The sequence below is a fragment of the Spodoptera frugiperda genome, chromosome 20 (genome assembly GCF_023101765.2).
Source record: "Spodoptera frugiperda isolate SF20-4 chromosome 20, AGI-APGP_CSIRO_Sfru_2.0, whole genome shotgun sequence".
NCBI lineage: Eukaryota > Metazoa > Arthropoda > Insecta > Lepidoptera > Noctuidae > Spodoptera > Spodoptera frugiperda.
The window spans coordinates 5,445,072-5,464,067 of record NC_064231.1 but is presented as its reverse complement, the minus strand read 5'-3'; the positions used below and the strand labels follow the sequence as shown (position 1 = coordinate 5,464,067).

Sequence of the window (18,996 nt, the reverse complement as noted above, 5' to 3'; positions counted from 1 at the left end):
GTCAATTAGCTGGAGTGGACAAAAACCGGAGCCTCGGTAAACTCGCTAGGTAGGCCGCAGCTCCGGATCAGGTATCAGCCCTAGTGGGCCCATCTATGGTGTTTTAATGGCTCTTTTACCGCACGGGTCTGGTTCTGGTCGGGCGACGAGCAACCTTTTGCTCGCCGTCCGCAGAACCGCACTTACGGTGGCCAGAGATCGTTGCGCGATCCCTGACGCCCGGAGTGCCTCTCGCGACGGCTGGGTCTTGAGGAGGTTCGTTTCCTTACGCGTTCTGCTTCTTCCTTAGCTAGCATGACTGCTTCGCAGAAGGAGGAGATCGCTTTCCAGTCTTCCTCGCTCCACACCATGGATTGAACCAATGTCGAACGCGAGAGGTCGCCGTCGCCGAGCACATCCCTGAGGACTCGGCGGTGCTCAGCCCATACAGGGCATACGGCCACCTGTACACCAATATGTTCCTACGTGTTCTTCAGGCGGTCACTATTGAGGCACTTGGACTCAACATTGATGATTATTCCATATGTAACTCCTCCAAAAGCAAGGCCTTGTTCGATGATTTTAAAATTGATGACAGTTTCCTACACTAGGTCCTATTCATGGTCAAAGAATGTTATTTTTCTACAAGTAAAGGCACCATTGTTAATACTGAAAGCCGTTAATGATACAAACAATGAGGGAGCAGTGAAATTAATGCAATATTTCAACGAAAAAAATCACACTTGAAAAGGAACAAAAACAGTTGTTACTACATTGCGCACAGGAACACAGACTGAAATACCCTGACTGTAGAAGAATGCCATTAAAGAGGAAATTTTATATATAATATTATTTTAATAATAAATAAATATTTATAATAATAAAAAATATTAATTTATAACATTAAAGCTAACTTTAAGTGATTTTCCTTACAATCTCCATACAAATTTTTTCTTGAAACTTTGACATCAAGTCGGCACGGGTTCCCGTTATCCGATACCAATGATATTTTTTATTTTAGTTGTTATGGTCAAATAGAAAAAATATAGAGGGTATGCGTACTTAAAATCGAAAAAAAATTTTTCGCCCTTGTTGGCTGGGACACCCTAACAGACAGTATGAGTTGACTTGGGTGATAGGACACTTTTTTACTCCACGAAAACGCGAATAGAATGGTTTATATATGCTACCTTGTAAAACGTAAGCATCCAAATATGCATCGCTATGCTCGCATGTCTCGCGCCGCGCTGTATCCCCTCCACACTCCACTGGCTTGAGAGTTGCAAAGTTTCTCCCCTTTTGTTACTTTTTCATAACAATAACTAATTTCGTTGGTTAATTAAGCAACTGAGAAATGTTTGCCACGCTGAAAATTTTAATGTTTCAATACAGGTCTGGGGATTACACGAGTCGAAGTTTTCTAGTTAACTAAGTTGTGTTACTCCGGCTTCGTTCCCGTACTTAACGCCATTGGGGTTTAGCCGAGCTCTACATGTTTCATACTTTGATATTTTGGATCTGTTTTGTTCTGCTCTTATCCGACTTCGGTAATTTATTGTTATTTCTACTGAGGTTACGGATTATGTTCATAAAGTACCTTAAGTCTTACATTGTCTTTAATTTCCTCTATATTTAGTACTTTGCTTTTAATTTATTATATCCCTATTTTACATTTCGTATGAAATACAGTTATTACTTTTCCACAGTTTAAATTATTACTTTTATAATTATGCCCTTGAATAATATTTTCACTATATGGGTATACAGTGAAAGTAAAATACAGATTAATACAAAAACTAAATAAAAATAAATCAACAAGCTATCAAGAATCAAGCCCCATTGTCCTGAACAAAGGAAAATAAGCCGATGAAAATGATTGTAACAAGCACTTTACACCTTCACCGGGGATGTGAACCCCCTCTTTTACGATTACTCATGAATCTTCACTTCTTATCAATCACGGATATTAAAATGTGAGAGGAACTGTTGCATTAGGTGATATTACGCCGAGCTCACTCGAGCGCAAAGATAACTGCTAGCTATAATATATTATATACTGTATATAAATGTATGTATAGCGAGACTAAACATACAGGTAACTACAGTTACTATGGAAACGCGTATTACGAGGTATTCTACATTGATACCTCGTTGGGGAAACTAGGTCTTATTAGGTAGGAGGTACCGTACTATAATATATTGATGTATGTTGCTTATGTAATTACATGTTATGTTTGGCCATTTTTAATCCACAGCCCGTGATGACTACGTACTAGAGGGTTAGTAAACATGTCACATTTTTAATTGGAAGCGTTGTCATTTAAAAATAAAACAAAAAGTAAAAATCTGTTCGAAGTACTCTCACCATTTATTCAAACACAAAAGAATGGAGTGGACTTGATATCAGTTAGCAGTGTAAATAACGAACAACAAGCTAAGCAATCAGGGAGCGTACTCGCACAGGTAGCACACTCGAATAAGTAACAACATGTTTTTATCTAAACAGTGGAAAAATCACGGACTGTTGCGAAGTGTTGGGCCCCTGGTCCCGTGCGACCGTGTCGCGCAAATTCCCCCGCTTTGTGCCCAAATAGGGCCAGTCCCCTAGCACGGGACCCCTGGGATACTCCTGTATTGAAAATGTCGGGTCAACCCTCGAACAGACCCGGTAGTTTTATTTTATTGAAAAGGCCTCGTGTTACGTTACAGTCCCGATGAATTTTGCCAACTTTTTGTGTTGTTGCGTCCGCACTGTTTTTAGATATAATTGCTGTCTGATTATTTCGATGCAGTTTCGGGTTCGTTTATTTTGTTGTGGGATTTTAGCTTTTTGTTTTGCATCTGTGCCGATGTTTCTGTTATTTACGTTGCTATTTGGGATTTTGTTTTACGTTTTAGAATTACATGCATTTATTGTATTGTATTTCCGTGACATTTATTTTGCTAGCTTAATTCTGTTACACATTATATATACATTGTGGATATTTACCTATCGAAACATTAGCGTAATTTTCTACATACACGAAGTAAAATTTAGTCACAATATATAATATATTTTTTTACGTTCAAAGAAAAAAATACGGTTCTTATCAGCCCTCTAGCTATGGCAGAACTCTGTTAGTGATAGTAAAACATAGCCTTTTGAATTATGTACAAAACTAAATTACATTATGAAAACATTTTCATATTGAAATGAATTGTGTGTAATATGTACGTTTGAGTATAAGTTACACACGAGTGTAGGAATTTGAACTTAAAAATCTTTTATTTAGGTTTAATATTTAGTTTAACAAGTTATGTGTAAAAGCTTATACATACATTTTCAACATAATTATAGGTATTTTAATATCTATTGGCAATTTTGTGTTGTATTGTGTGCATCTGTACATTATATACCTTACTGAATGAACCTTTGCATTTACCTACATATGTATGTGGCTCATTTTACGAGTTTACATTGCCTTTTATGAAAAAACACATTGATGTCTTAAATTTCCTGGTCTTTTGAGCCGAATCACTTTAAATAATTAAAATCTTATAAATGAATGATTAAAATGTTAAGGAAATGCTATACAGCTATCTAAGAAATCCGTAATATATAACATTTTATTTTATTTACTTGATTTATTTTTAGTTACCATGCCACTTGTATAGAAAGTAATTACTTTTTTATTGTTTGTTAATTGGCATTTGTAATTGGCGGATGGAAAATCATTTCGATTAATTACTTGATTCTAGACTACAACAAGAAAATTGTGTACTTTATAAAAAATATTAATTAGGGGTGTTAAATACTTTAACTAAACAACTATCATACTAATATTATAAATGTGAAAGTATGTTTGTTTGAATGTTTGTATATTTAACCGTCAATAACGCTGAAACTACTGAACGGATTTTGATGAAATTTGGTATAGAGACAGGGTATGAGCTGATTTGGCGGATAGGTTTACGAGAACGCAGGCGAAGCCGCTAGTATAAGATAGTGTTTATATACAATTGTCATAGGGAAGACTAATACAGTACCTTGATACATAGTACATCACGCCTTATGGACCGCTAAGGGGTAAGTAGAGGTAACGCTTTTTAATAAGCACACCCATTTTTACCAACTCTGTTAGTATTGGTGCATATGATAGAGTTTCGACTATATATCTATTATCTAGATATTATTATCTCCTTTATGGGACCTATCTTCTGACAACGTGTATATAGTGAGTAACCATATTGAGGTCGAACTAAACCGTTTAACTTCGAGTAGGTAGTTACATGAGACTAATGTGACAACTAACGAAAACTGGGTGTTCTATATATGCCTACTCTCTGGGGAAAACACGTGGAAAGTTGTATTATTATGTTCTGTACTGTGAGCCTATGTAGCCTAGTGACAGAGATGAGATCAATGAACTGTCTTGATGGATGAAAATATTGTCTTTATATAGCCAGTTAAAATATTTAACTTCAAGTTTTTTCAACATACATACATATGTGTATATATCTCACGCCTATCTCCCATGTGGATAGGCGGAGACAATAGAATGCCAATTGCTGCAAATCTTACATCGTTTTTTTTATTTAGTAGGAATTACTTTTAGTAGCATGGTGAATGTAATGATAACTCAGTCTGAATTTCATGGATCTAATACTCATAACAAATATATTATATGGTGAGAAGAAGGTGTTAAAATTTTTCAGTATGTGATATATTTAAACCTCTAGATAATAAGAGGTACAATGTTATTTTAATGTAAACAGGGATGTTGCTAAACAAAAATTATGTAATTTTCGATAAAACTGTATCAGCGTGGTCGCTCGTTGCATGTGAGATTAAACTAAATTTTCCGGGAACAGTCTCGGGCGTTATTAATTGCATTTTGTCCTTTACTGCTTAAACTTGTTATTGTGTGTAGAAGTTACTATATTATTTACTTTAAGTAATGGTATTTTGAGCCAAACATTCCATATGTTAAAAATGTAAGTTATGGTAGGCCAAGGAGTAAATAAAAGCTTACACACCTATATAACCTATACACTGCTAAAGTCACTAAAAAATTAAAATATTTAAACTAAGCAGTCCAGACCTAGTTCTTCTCTTTACCGACATACGCCAGAAAAGTTAACAAATTCCAACAAATTAGCCCAATTGGATTCCTACTGAGTTAAAATAAAGCATTAATTTTACTCCAGTTTCTTGTAGCACCGTTCATAATCGTCGGGAGCACGTAGAAGACTATTTTTAATTAACTTTTCTTATTAGACGCTAGAGTTGATCAAATTATATGTTGGCTTCTTTTTCTGTGTTCTGTGAATTTTATAGTGGACGGAAAGAAGAATGTATATTTATAAAGGAACATTGTTAAATTACTCTCAATTTGAGTGAAGTTTTGTTTGAAACAATCGTTCATTTTGTAGTATAAAATATCGTTTGTCCAGCGTGTGGTCGCGTTGTTGTTGCTTACACAACTGACTAAATTAAACTGTCCGCCTGGAACAAAAAACACAGTGCCAGAGCTGGAACCAAACAATTTTAATCGATCATACACGCTCGCTTGTTGAAATATTCCAAAACTTTTTCAACTACAAATATCAGGAACAGTGTAAACCAGTATTTGTACGAAATAGTTTGTAAAAATATGTGTTACGTTGCATTTAGGTTTGTGGTTTGTGCACTAGTGGAGTGAAACTAGCGTCATGTGGATGATAAAATAATTGTTTTTAGTTTAACACCGTGCAAGTTCACTTGCGTAAAACTGCTAGAAATGTCATCTACATTTTTTGTCGGTATTCAACAGTCATTATATCTGATTGGGAATGATATGCCGAATACAAACAGAATAATCATTGAAATCACTGCTCAAACTAGTTGTTTCCCATCAAATCACTAAAGCCGTCCACTCAATTCCGTCCAATAGAAGTCAGTCGGGGCCATTTCCATCGCGCGGCGGTTTTCACAAAACTGACTGATCACGAAATAAACGGCACTTTATAATGCGCTGCACGGAACAATGTTTGTTTGAGTCCTCAACGCGCCGTCAAATATTGACCCACCGCTGAGCACTTTAGATTTAAACTTAATTAATTTTGTTTAACTTGATATTACAAGGTATATTTGCAGCAATCTTGTTTATATTGTGCGGAAATATATTAACAGCGGCTGTGGAATAGAAATCGGAAAAATCGTCAAGCTTTGTTTAATGGCTAGCTATTATCGAGTAATAAATGAAAACAATCAAATTACAGACACATCCATACAAATAAAAATAATATACGATTCACTATAAATACAGAATTCGATACGGCCAATATGTCCAGTTCTTGATTTCACTTCAATTACGTTTCCACGAAAATTTGGTAATTATCACGTGGAAATGATTGACGCGTTGAAGCTACACGAACGATATGTAATTACATTGGAACATAATGTTTACAGTATTTATTTATTCAGGAGCCGACAGAGAGCTGGCTTAAGGCGACTAGCTCCTAAATAATTAGCCGCAGTTGTGTCAGCTACCAATTTCACTTCAAATTATACATTTCGAGCTATCTCGTCGACTCGGGCCTATTAAAGCTCGTGCTCGAAGCTACCGAGTCTTGAGATGTTGTCGGACTTTATAACTTAGGAGTATTAGAGTTTAGTAACGCAAGGACTCGATAATACTTGAGATTATAATAGTTCAAAGAACATCTTCTAATTGCCTTTAAATTAAGTGGAACTTATTCAACAACTTACTTTACACTGCAAACAAGAAACCACTTATAATGCTATTTTTAAACTAATACCAGGATAAACCAATACAATAATTATAGTTGTGGTGTAATTGTAGTATGTAACAAAGGCATTAAAATTTTGGATTAGATTTATGTTAAAAAATATGCATGACAAGGGCACGGACTAAGAGTCCGCAGAGAACAAATATGAATAGGAAAAGAAACTAATACCAAAAAAATACATATACGTACATATATTGGACAGCAAACTAAGTAGTTCTATACTACACATACAAGAAGTGACGTATATAAGTCTGAAACACGGTTCCATTAAAAAAGTGCACAGCATTAATTCAGCCCACTTGTCTGCTACGTTTTCTGTCCTCTCGGGAAATGTAAACAAGCTAAAATGTTAAAGCTACTATGAAATAAATAAATACACTGCGAGCTTACATTTTTTCGTGTGCAGCTTAGTGGAAGACTTGAAACTCGTACCAACATGTGTGTACTCGTACTAACTCTGCACTGTTGTAGATTGGATTATGAATATGTATATTATATGTAATTAGCAGCATGTTTTTAAGGCGCTTACATTTACACAAACATATTTCATACTATGTAAATGTGTTTAGTAAAATAAACAACTAAAAAATTAATGTTTTATTATTCTAAGTAATCATAATTTGAATGCCCATTATACTGTCATAGAATAAACCTGTAGTATTCCATCAAACGCAAATAAACCTCATATTATGCCCCATTGTCTTGTTTGTTCCGGACCCTGTAACTGACATGTATAGAAGTCTCCTATCTTAAGTTCCACAAACGAATCTAAACCGTATCTTATTTCGTTAAAGTTAAAATTTGCATGAATGTTAGCAAAATGACGATAAGAAAAGGGGAGTATTTTTTGTTTAGATTATAATTATTCATTTTGGTTAACGTTGTTGAGAGGGATAAGGAGCTGTGGAGTTAATCATGATCCTTCACTTAATTATCTTAAGCCTGTTAGCGTAGTTAATATAAGCTTGAGTAGGTAATATTGTGTGCAAGCGGTCGGAACTTTGTGTAATACGTAGCCGTAGCAAGCGTAGCGCTCGTAGCGAGCGTAGCATCGCCGTAGCAGTATCTACGACGATTTACAAATAATTGATGGTATCGACCGTAGCGCTGGAAATAATTAACGAGGCGAAATTAAAATAATAAGCGACGAGGAATCCAATGTTTTATATAACAAATTGATTTAAATTTTAAATTGATTTAATGAGCCTTTTAAGAAAACGAGCTCTTAATTTTTCCTGCCAAAAGTTTGCGCTTACTTTGGAGGTTGGAGTACAAATTGCTGAGAACACACGAATCGTAGAGAAATACGTAGGATGCGGTCTCTTGAGCCAGAAGCCGACATGTATTATTGTTGAGCTAAAAGTTTGTGTTGTAAGTAAGAACCCCATTCAATGATGCCAATATTGTGGAGAGGAAAGTTCCTGGTCCTTTGTGAGGAATTCACGTGGAAACGGTTTATGTGATCGATGGAGAACTTTGACTAAAGATTTGTTACGTCGGGTAAAGGATACATACTGATCCGAAATACTTTTATTTCCTTGACATAACATTTTGGTTGGATAATGTTTAAGCATACGTACTTATATCTCATATTTATTTACTTTTACTATTTGTCGACTTATACATATTAATTAGTTTGGATATGGTCGGATAACAATTTAACTTTCCAATTTACAACTTTCGTTACTTAATATTAATTTAATTGGTGATTATTATCCAACAATATCATAACGCAGTAAAACAAAATCCTTACTTTGAAATGTTTTATACTCTGTCGCCTTGTAAATTTGTATCTACCTGAGGCTGAAATAAGAAAGAATACCAACTAGTTCTCATAGTGTAGTAGGTATATAGATTCGGGGTCTAAGGGCTATATCTATATATGGGATTCTACATGGGCTAACAAAATAATTGTGTATAATTGATTATTTGATTGATCGCTTGGCAGCTATGCGTAATTAAGTAATGCAAAAAGTCTATATAACATTTTGGGAAAAAATACACAAATAAATTATGATATTTTTGGATGGAAGCCTTTTCTAGACTTCTAAGCTAAGAAACAATTCATGAATAATATAATAGAAATAAAAGAAAAACTGAAGCGAAATAAATTGTTGTGATGAAGTGACAGCTCTCACAAACAACTTTGCAAAATGCGAGACTCGTGTAGCCGTTAATGTTTCATCTATTCACTTAACAATTATTTGTTATGATAGGAGCCGTGTATCCAATCTCAGAGCCTTCCAAAATATTGCTTTTACGAATATGTATCTAAGTGCGATATTCTAATACTATTTTATAATTTTATAAATATTATAAATATACAGACGATCACATCGATCCTAATTAAAATTATTTCACATTTAGACTTCAGAGAATATAACATAATGATGTCAAATGATCTACTTTTTAAAAACATTTTAACCTGGATTATTGTGTTGTCAAAACTGCAAGACTGACAACATATAGTCCGAATATAGCCTCCTGTGTCATTTTTTAAAATAAACTACCTCCGACCCGTATAGATAAACAACAAAGATTAAACTCAAAAGGCAAGATTTTTTTTCAATTTTAAATCTAAAAAAATATTCACAATTTTATTTCTAAATAGTGTCTACTATTTTGATAGTATATTCATATTTTCGTATATATTTTGCGTAAAAGATTCAGCTCAAGTTCTGCATGAGTTAAACCCAGTGTTTAGAAAAAGGTTTATCTTTTTTCGAGACACTTATAAATTCTTGACACTCGAGTAGACTTTATGATCAGTGTGATCAAACGTCGTAAAAATCGGAACCCTTGAGAATATGTCTGCTGTGGAGGCGTCCAATGTCAATGTATTTTGATGAAAATAAGGATAACGTGTAGTAATAACATCGGCTTACTACTGGAGAATGGAGAAATAATTGTGTAGCTATTTTTGTATGTTTAATAATAGCTAAACGAGTTATTGTGACAACTAGTGGATGGCTTCGTGTTGTAACATATCATTATTATGGAAGTATTCTGTATTTAACACGATACTCTTTGAAATATATTTTTGTGTAGGTATTAACAGAACGGTTGTGCGTGTGTGATCTATCCTCTTTTGTAGTAGTTATTAGTCTGATCTTACGAATTCATGGATCTGTAATTGTTTAATTTTAAAATTGATATCATAACTATTGAATATTGACAATGAAAATTGGGGTTAATGCTAATAATATGCTAATATTTATCAAAACGTATAGATACCTAAATGCTACGAGTTTGATATTATTTAAAAAGAAAGGTATATCATATCAATCGAACACTATTTTTACCCGGTAATTGAAATTTTTTTGGCTTAAGCCAGGCTGTATTATAAATTCAATACTACAAAACAAAATTTCCTATACCAACTAACAAGGTTAGAGCGGATTTTTTAACAAGCCACAGATATTTCTACAATTCTCTATTCTAAACAGAAACTCCTCGTTATCCAATTTGCCGTGACGTCTCAGTTTATCCCGTCGTCTGTATAAACAGTTTATTCCCTGCCACTCCTCATAAACTATATTGCAGTCTCCATTGTCTTGCGTGCGTGCACTTGACAGGTGAACACTGACGCAATCACCTCCCGGCTGACAGCCTACTTTGCACAAACCAATTCCGTTTCATATTAAAACGGTATTACCGTTTCATTTTGTTTTTCTTAAAGGCATCTTACATCTTATGTTAATGTAACTTTAATGGTAGATGTAAGTATGATGATAAATAAATAATATAAAATAATGTTTTGTAATTTAAATATTGATTAATTTATTGTATGCGTGATATAAACATATAGACAACCTATCTTTTGCTAGCTTTCGCCCGCGTTCCCATGTGATAAAAAGTATCCTATCACCCAAGTCAGGTTATACACTGTCTGTATGCAAAATTTCATTAAATTCCGTTCAGTAGTTTCAGCGTGATTTACCGACAAGCAAACAAACTTTCACATTTATAATATTAGTGTGATATTAGTAACCGTATGACTCCTATGTATATGACTCCAACCGTATGACTCCTCTGGTGTTGCAGGTGTCCATGGGCGGTGCTGATCGCTTACCATCAGGTGACCCGTCTGTTTGCCCCGCTTTCCATAAAAATAAGTTTTCCGAGCTCTATGTCACTCAAAACGTATTTTAGTTCAGTTTAGATAGTTTCTCTTAAAGTTTGTGTATCCATGTAGATAAAAATCCCAAAATGAATAAAAAGAATAGAATTTTTACTCAAGTACTTTAAAACATTTTTCATCCAACAACAGTTTGAGCTGTAACCGTTTTATGAGCAATTAATATGTAGTTATTACACACTATAATCCTGAATCCACATTCAATACAAGTTTATGAGTATGTGTACATTGTGTAGTAAACGAGACTTGGTATTATACTTGAAGTTTAATAGTAACCTACAGTTGAATACTTGCCGACGGAAATTAGAAAACTTTGTGTGGGAATGTTAAACACTTTTTGTTTCTTTGTGAAATGACAGAATGTTGGCCACGAGTCCACGACTCCGTAACAATAGTATTGATGTTGTTATTTGTTATATAAACTATTTTCAACTTTATTCCTTTAATGGTTTCGGTCTAGTTACCACAGCCTAACTGTTGAGCGTGTGTCTTGTTTTTACTTGTAGACTTGGTCAAGATATTTCTGAGAATTCATAGTTTTACTAATTGTGTATATGTTTTTTTTATACACATTGAACGCCGTGGTGGTCACCGGTGACCGACGTTAGCGGAGGATTTGCTTTCAACAGTTTTCTATTGGCAGTCAAAGACTTAATTAATACGTTTTTTTATCTGTTTGTGTGTTGGTTAATATTATTCGAAAGTTTTGCTTTGATAACAATAACATTTTTATGGAGTAATGTAAGCATAATTTTCAAAAATTTGTTGTTACGATGTTTCATAACATTATGAAATGAAAATCATTGAATTGCTTGTTACGACAATGAGCTTATGTTACAAAAAGAAAATATATATTATTTCACTGATTATTTAAATTATAATGTTGACTAGGATTTTATTTATCCTGCATATAAGAAAATTTTCTTCTCATTTAAAAAAATACATTGGCATAAATGAATATTTACAAAATAATTACGACATTGTTTTCATCCCGTCGGAAACAAATGCAAGACGAAACAAAAACAATGTCGTACTATTTTGTTTATAAATAAACTCAGGAGGACTTGATTTAATTAGTTTTTATATAGTTACTTCGTCTATATACTTATTGTATAATATTTTAAACTTTTATTACTTTCTATCAATTAAACGTGTCTTGTGAACTTTTCGTCAATTGTTAAGGTTTTTTCAAAGGTTTTCAAAAGTTTGAAAGCTCAAACGGCTTAGCTTGATGACACGAAACTTTCATTATCCTATTGTTAAATACTGTCCCGGCAGGCGACGGATTTTAAACTTAGTTCAGTAATCCATTCAGTTCGCGGTTCCTCACAAACGAGCTGCTATTGTATTATAAAGTCAAATGCTTTGATTCACACTTCAATATATGAAATTATTATTATTATAAAAAATATTTAAATTGTAGTTTTTAATGTTTAATCTTGCAATTTATCATATAATTTCTCCCAGTGTTAAGTTATGGTTTTCTGCTTGATTATTTATATTGAAAAAGAAAGAACCGGTTAGTCTATTTATAAATAAAAACTTTCTTCCAAACTCACCGTCCCATAATTGTTTAAAACAAAGACAAATTCTCCAGAAACACAGTCCAACACAAATCCTTATGCACTTTAAAACCAAACGTTAAATCCCAATACTCGAAATCGACACTTTCAACGTCCGACGGAAACTTGAAAAACTTTTCTCGGGCGGAAAAAATCCGGGCGGCGGGAGGGCACGCGCGCTGCCGACGGCGCTCGGCGACTCACTGAGCCGGCGACTGGAGCCTCCTCCCGCTGCGAACGCACCACCAAAACGATCCACTCAGTTACATAGTAAGATCGAAATTTGATCGCAGTTAGAACGCGCACTAAGACGGCCAGTTGGCTATTTAGACCGAAAAAGGTGGTTTATACGCATGCGCGCGGTCGTTCAACCCTTGCAGTGATGCTGCAGGCCTGATGAGCCACATTAAGCTGGGTTACGTGGGTCGAGTTGTAATGGTTAGGTACCTGTGCCAGCGGCGGCGGTAGTGGCTGCGGCCTGGCGGACCTGCCGTCGCGGCGGACGGTTACAGTCAAATAAGCCGTCCTAGTGTCGTAGACTGTTTAATAAATTACAATACCTTCCCTGTCACCTTCCTGATTAAAATTGTTTTAAAAAGAAAAAAAAACACTAGTTTTAATTTGTACTTCTGGCTTATTAAAAGCACTCTACACTTTAAACAAAATAATATGTATTAGAAAATATCTAAAATAGCATTTTATGATCTTTATTATCACTGACTAGTAACTCCGGTGCGGTTTCACCCGCTCCGCTCGACATCTGTTGATCATAGTAAAGATCATCTTAATAAACGGACTATCCAACACACAAAGAATTATTCAAATCGAACCGGTAGTTCCGGAGATAAGCGCGTTCAAACAAACGAACCAACTCTTCAGCTGTATATATTAGTTGATAATACGATAGTTTTAAAGTTGATATCGGAATGTGTACCCAAAGCAATGTAAGGTTTATTTTGTAAGCAAAGAACAAACTCTTTATATAACAAGTCACTATTTATTAACACGGTGGAATGGTCTAGCTATGTAAATAGGCGTCTGTTAGAAGGCTGTACCTTCAGGCTAGTTCCTAGAAGACAGGCGCTACAGGCTACAGGCCTGTAATACTACGCGCTTGACGATTAACGTCCAGTTTAGGATAAGGCTTTGTATAATCATTTATCAAAGTTTAATGAAAACAATTTCTGAAAGGAATTACTAGAATTAACCGAAAAGTAGGTTTCGGTTTTTGTTTAAAGAATAGTAGTTTTAAGAAAATGTAGACTGTCTGTAATGTTTAAATAAGCCTAAATTGGTAAACATGAAAGTAATATCAACAAAACTTAATAGATTTTTTATATAAGAAGTTCTAAAATTATCAGCCACGGCTTTAATGGGAGGTAATTTTGTGTTAGTGTTTGAAGATTACTTTAGTGAGGTATTTTCGTACTCCGGACTAGTTAATTCAATTTGAGAACATAGGGAGAGACGTTAAATAATTATTTACTCTATTCTGCATAAAATGGTTTACAGATACACACGATGCGTTTTCATTGACGAAGCGATAGAGATAGTTAGTATTCTGATTTTTTAGATTAATCTAATGATTACAAGCATTCATGAGCACTTTTTTATAATAAAACTGACTTCATAATATGTAGTTTGTGGTTAGGCAAAACTGATTTAACGAAATACCACTTTATTTTACACTTTATCGAAATCAAAATCTTTAATTTGTAAAACACAGTCATAAATATATATTCTTCTAAATGCTACTCTATATCATTTGTCCTTGATATAGTCCATGTCACTGTCTCCGACGCAGACAGAGTACTCCCACGATTGCAGCGTCATCATATCATTATCTTACCTTTTTACAGTAACTCAATCAAGTCACATCACTCAAAGACGAGCCGCTACACAGCAACTATGAAAAACTACTAAATAAACCACAGCCTAAGACGATTGATGTATAAATCAAATCAGGTGTATTGTGAGGCCCTGGAGATGAATAAATCTGTGAGTAGCCCGGAGTGTATCGAGCGATATTACCGTTTTGACATTAATTGCTACTGATTTAGACGCCGCGCCGCTAAAATGTACCCCCGGGACTGTCTGTTTGTTGTTCTATAGGATCCGCTTGGTTTGTCTTCGTGATGGATTCGGGGCAAGAATGGTTCCTATCTACGTAATTTGAATGATCCCGAATTTTGGTTACTGTTTCCAATTTCCGTCATGTGTTGGTTTTGTTTTTGGTTTGCATATAAAATTACGTTTTGAACTTTGCACTCGATGATTGCAACGAAGTTAGTATTTTTATCTTCCTAAACGACAGTTTGGTAAATACCTACTTTACAAATAAACGTACATACATGAAAAGCTAATTTCTCCTCTTTTCATTATTTTATAAAAATCAAATGATGGTAGTTAAGAACGAAAATATTTCCTTTTCCTCAACGAATGATTTAAATATTGTAGAAAAATGTCAACCATTCCTTACATAATTATAATGTTATTTACCTATTTAAAGTCTAATTTTATTGTGATCATCTACCACACATCGATTTGGTTGTCGCTCACCGTAATTTTACGTCAAGAAGAGAATTCCCTAATCCAGAATCCAGCAAACAATCAGAAGCTACTTTGTGCTAAATTCACTTACCTACTTCCTTCGCTCACAATCTATTTCAATTTATACCGCGGAGCGCCATTTTATCTGCCGCAGTGTAGTAATCGGCGTCTGCTTCTGACTTTCATTGACAAATTAGATTGATTTTATATTAATGTAGCGACTAAAATTACCGCGTCCGAAACGTCAAACGATACCGGTTCGATTCCCGTCCAGTTATTTAATATGCGAATGATTGAAATTTCAATGAAACAGTGGCTTGCCGAATTTTAGTGTATTTAGTTTGCGACTGTATTGTCGAACTGGTTGAGTGCGGTTTTCATGAGTTCCAGTCCAATATCGAATTTTGTGTGTGATTAATCTTGGTGTGGTTTGTATTTCGAGATGGTTTCAATAATATTCCTGTATCGGATAGTTGTATATTTCTCATATTTACATTATAGACCTCGAAAAGAAAGTAGGCCTAAAATGATCAGTAGTCAGTTGGATGAAATAAATGAGTTGATACAAGATTTTCCATAGTAAAGTTTCTATATACTGACTATATCAAATCAACGCGAAGGTTAAAATCTGCTGAGCTTCAGTAAACTTGATATTCAGCACTTTATAGAACTAGCTTTTTTATTAACGTTAACATAAGTTAAATGGAAATTAGCGTAACTAACATTATTAACATGTTAATGTGAATCAAAAAGTATACTTTCAATTTTATCTTTGATTAATAAAAGTAAGTTAATAGATATCGACATCAATAGTGAAAGTACCTAGAAGGCTAAGGAGGTCTAAGGGGTAGTTTCGAAGAATAATGTAATGTAAAAGTACTATGACCTAACTTTAACAAAAAAAAAAAAAAAAACTAGCAACATTTGCTTGCAACTTAAAGATCACTACAAAATACTAGACTTACCTGTACAAGTACACTCAAGGTATATAAAACACCGAAATTTTATTTTATATTTTTAAAAAGAAACGTGAATACGAACCATAAAGCCTTTGGGTCCTTTTTTCATTCATTGAAACTTTGAAAGGGATTCTCTGAATCAGCCAGTCATCGTGAACACGTGGCGTGTGGCCATTGAGACGTTCCACCGAGAGATACACGATTATGTTGCTACACATACATATATGAGAGAAACTGTATGTATGTTCGTGTTCGTGGAATTTTCATAAATAGATACTTAATCCATGTAATTACAAATATCAAAGTGTGTTTGTTTCTTTGTCAATGAATGGTTATATGTAGAAACAGGAACAGGAAATATTTCGGCTGCTAAGAAAATCTTATTTTTACATATTATATAGTGAAGAAACTTTATGAAATACTGACTGCTATATAAACAAAACATGCTTAATATTTAAACCGTAGTAACTGGTATCTATAAAATAAAACAAATAGCAGCAGTTCGCAAATGTAATTCACGAATACTGTATGTCTGTGTAGTAGAAAGATGTCATATGAACATTAATTACCTCTGATAGCATATAAGTAAAGCAAATCAAACATTCTTTTCATCAATACATATAATAGGAAATATGGAAACTTGTCATATATTTAGATGTCAAACAATGTCATTACGTCGGTAGACAGCAAATCGGTCACACGCACAAACTTCACCGTCTCGATAAACGACTAATTGCCAGACTACGTTTCTCAAAGTTCTGGACAACCTCACAAGATGTTCAAATGCAAGCGTTGTCAAGCTGAGAGCAGGGATGGCGCTAAATGCGTGGGATGTCAGGGTCAATTCGACTTTCCCTGCGCTGGTATCACCGAAGGCGGGTGGAGGAAATTGGGTGAACGGAAGAACACTTGGAAGTGTGGCAACTGTAAATCCTCGACTGTATCCAGTCCTCGCCCCGCTGGCACATCCACCGCCACGCCCGTTCAGGCTGATATGGAATCCATTATGGCAGAGCTAAAGGCCCTTTCAGCGCAAATGGACACCTTACCTACGTTGATGGAGAACATGAAAGCCATCCAATTAGAATTGGCAGAGCTCAAATCCACCAGATCTGAGTACGAGAGTTTAAAAACGGGTGTTGAGTTCTTGGATCAGACAGTGGAGGCACTGGCGAATAAAGTTTCGGGGTTGCAGAATGAAGTGGACTGCCTTGCGAAGTCGAAGGACCAGATGACGGCGTTGCACGATCGATGTTCCAGACTTGAAGATATCCAGCGGGAAGCTGAGCAAAGATCTAGATTGAACAACCTGGAAATTAAGGGTGTCCCAATGACGAACTCTGAAAATCTCTTCGAAATTGTTGGCAAGATTGGAGATTTAATTGGGTGCAATATCCCGAAAGAGCAAATCAACTTTATTGCGAGAGTACCGACGCGAAACAACGACCAAAATAAAAATATAATTTGCTCGGTTCATAACAGATACCTGAAGAATAACTTCGTGGCGGCAGCAAAGAAACTCAAGTCTTCCATAACTGCCAGCAAGTTGGGCCTGAAGTCGGATAGTGTTATTTATGTTAACGATCATCTGACTTTTGAGAACAAAATGCTCTTAAACAAAACTAAAAAACTTGCTAGGGAACGTGGTTTTTTATATACATGGGTTGTCGGTTGCAAAATCCTGACAAGGAAAAATGCTACCTCTCCCACCCATCACATAAAAACGGAACAGGATCTCAAAAAAATTCTAAATTAAAACAGTGGTGTCAACATTTTAATTTGTTTAATAGTTTGAGAACCACTGGTGCCATTTTTTTGTACGGATTCCTTTGCCGATATTCTTTTGTTTTCTTATCGCTCGGCTTGCACCATTGCTATTATATTATTACTAGATCATATTTGTTTGTAATTAAGGCTGCAGTTGGCTTGATCTTGCTCATTTTATTAATTTATGATGATTCAATAATTTATTTTAAACTGAATGTACCCTACATAATCATTTCTATTGAGAAACTAATATTTTATCTTTTTGTTTGCGATGTCGCCTATTAGTGTTTTCTACCAAAATGTGCGGGGGCTACGCACAAAGGCTTCGGTATTTTATCGTAACGTGTGTGCTAATTTCTACGATATTATCTGCTTAACTGAGACTTGGCTTATTGAGGGTATTACGGATAGCGAATTGTTTGACGATCGTTACGTGGTGTGGAGGCGCGATCGAAATTATTCCATAACGAGTCAATCTTTAGGTGGTGGTGTGCTTATTGCAGTGCGTCGCGAACTTGTCAGTGAATTACGTAGTGAGTGGTTCTCGGCTGCTGAAGATTTGTGGATTACTATCACCCTTCACAGGAAAAGACCGCCCATATCATATAAAATGCATATGTGCGTTGTGTACATCTGCAATCAAAATCTCGGACACTCCCAGGCAGGTCAGTTAACCAATTTTTCTAATAACCTGACAGATATTGTTCTTAAACACCCGTCTGACAAATTCTTAGTTCTCGGTGATTTTAACTTACCAAACATAACATGGGAACCAGCTGATGATGGTCAATCCTTTACGCCTAGTAATATCCAAGGTCATGTACAAACAAGTTTATTCGATAATTTCACCGTATGTAACCTTTCACAATTTAATTCGCATTTAAATGTAAACAAAAAAATTCTCGACCTAGTTTTGTCTAACGATGAGGTCTCGGTGGCGAGTTGTGACGACCCCCTGGTTCCGGAAGATCCACATCATAAAGCTATATGTGTGTCCGCTGATTTTGTAGAATATCATACTCTTCCTGCACGCTCCCGCATTAAATACCAATATGTGTCAGCCGATTACGCAGCGATAAACAACCGGCTTAGCGAGATTGACTGGCCCAGCGAAGTGTGTACTAGAACACTTGAGGATGCCATAATATTTTTTTACAACACTCTGAACGATTTGCGTGATTCTTATGTACCTACTAAAACAGTCTTTTCGTGTAGTAGGTACCCTCTCTGGTACAGGCAACCTTTGATTAAAATTATTAAAGAAAAAGCT

At 35.1% G+C, this 18,996-nt stretch overlaps 3 protein-coding genes across 3 annotated transcripts in view; 2 read left to right on the top strand and 1 right to left on the bottom strand.

Annotated features, from left to right (window-relative positions):
- Nucleotides 1-12,669, bottom strand: part of LOC118261816 (lachesin) — a 70,710-nt gene extending 58,041 nt beyond the window's left edge. The window contains exon 1 of the mRNA XM_035572783.2: nucleotides 12,448-12,669. The gene's annotated coding sequence lies outside the window, so the exon portion shown is untranslated. The remainder of the gene's footprint in view (nucleotides 1-12,447) is intronic.
- The window catches only part of LOC118261778 (protein vestigial), a 337,798-nt gene that overhangs the window by 255,171 nt on the left and 63,631 nt on the right, over nucleotides 1-18,996 (top strand). The window lies entirely within an intron of this gene.
- On the top strand, nucleotides 16,655-17,715 carry LOC126911957 (uncharacterized). Its single transcript, XM_050701511.1, has one exon. The coding sequence runs from the start codon at nucleotides 16,735-16,737 to the stop codon at nucleotides 17,713-17,715; it is 981 nt and encodes a 326-aa protein (XP_050557468.1). The 5' UTR covers nucleotides 16,655-16,734.

Coding starts and splice junctions, on each gene's coding strand:
- LOC126911957 (XM_050701511.1), top strand. CDS start 16,735: ATGTTCAAATGCAAGCGTTGTCAAGCTGAGAGCAGGGATGGCGCTAAA.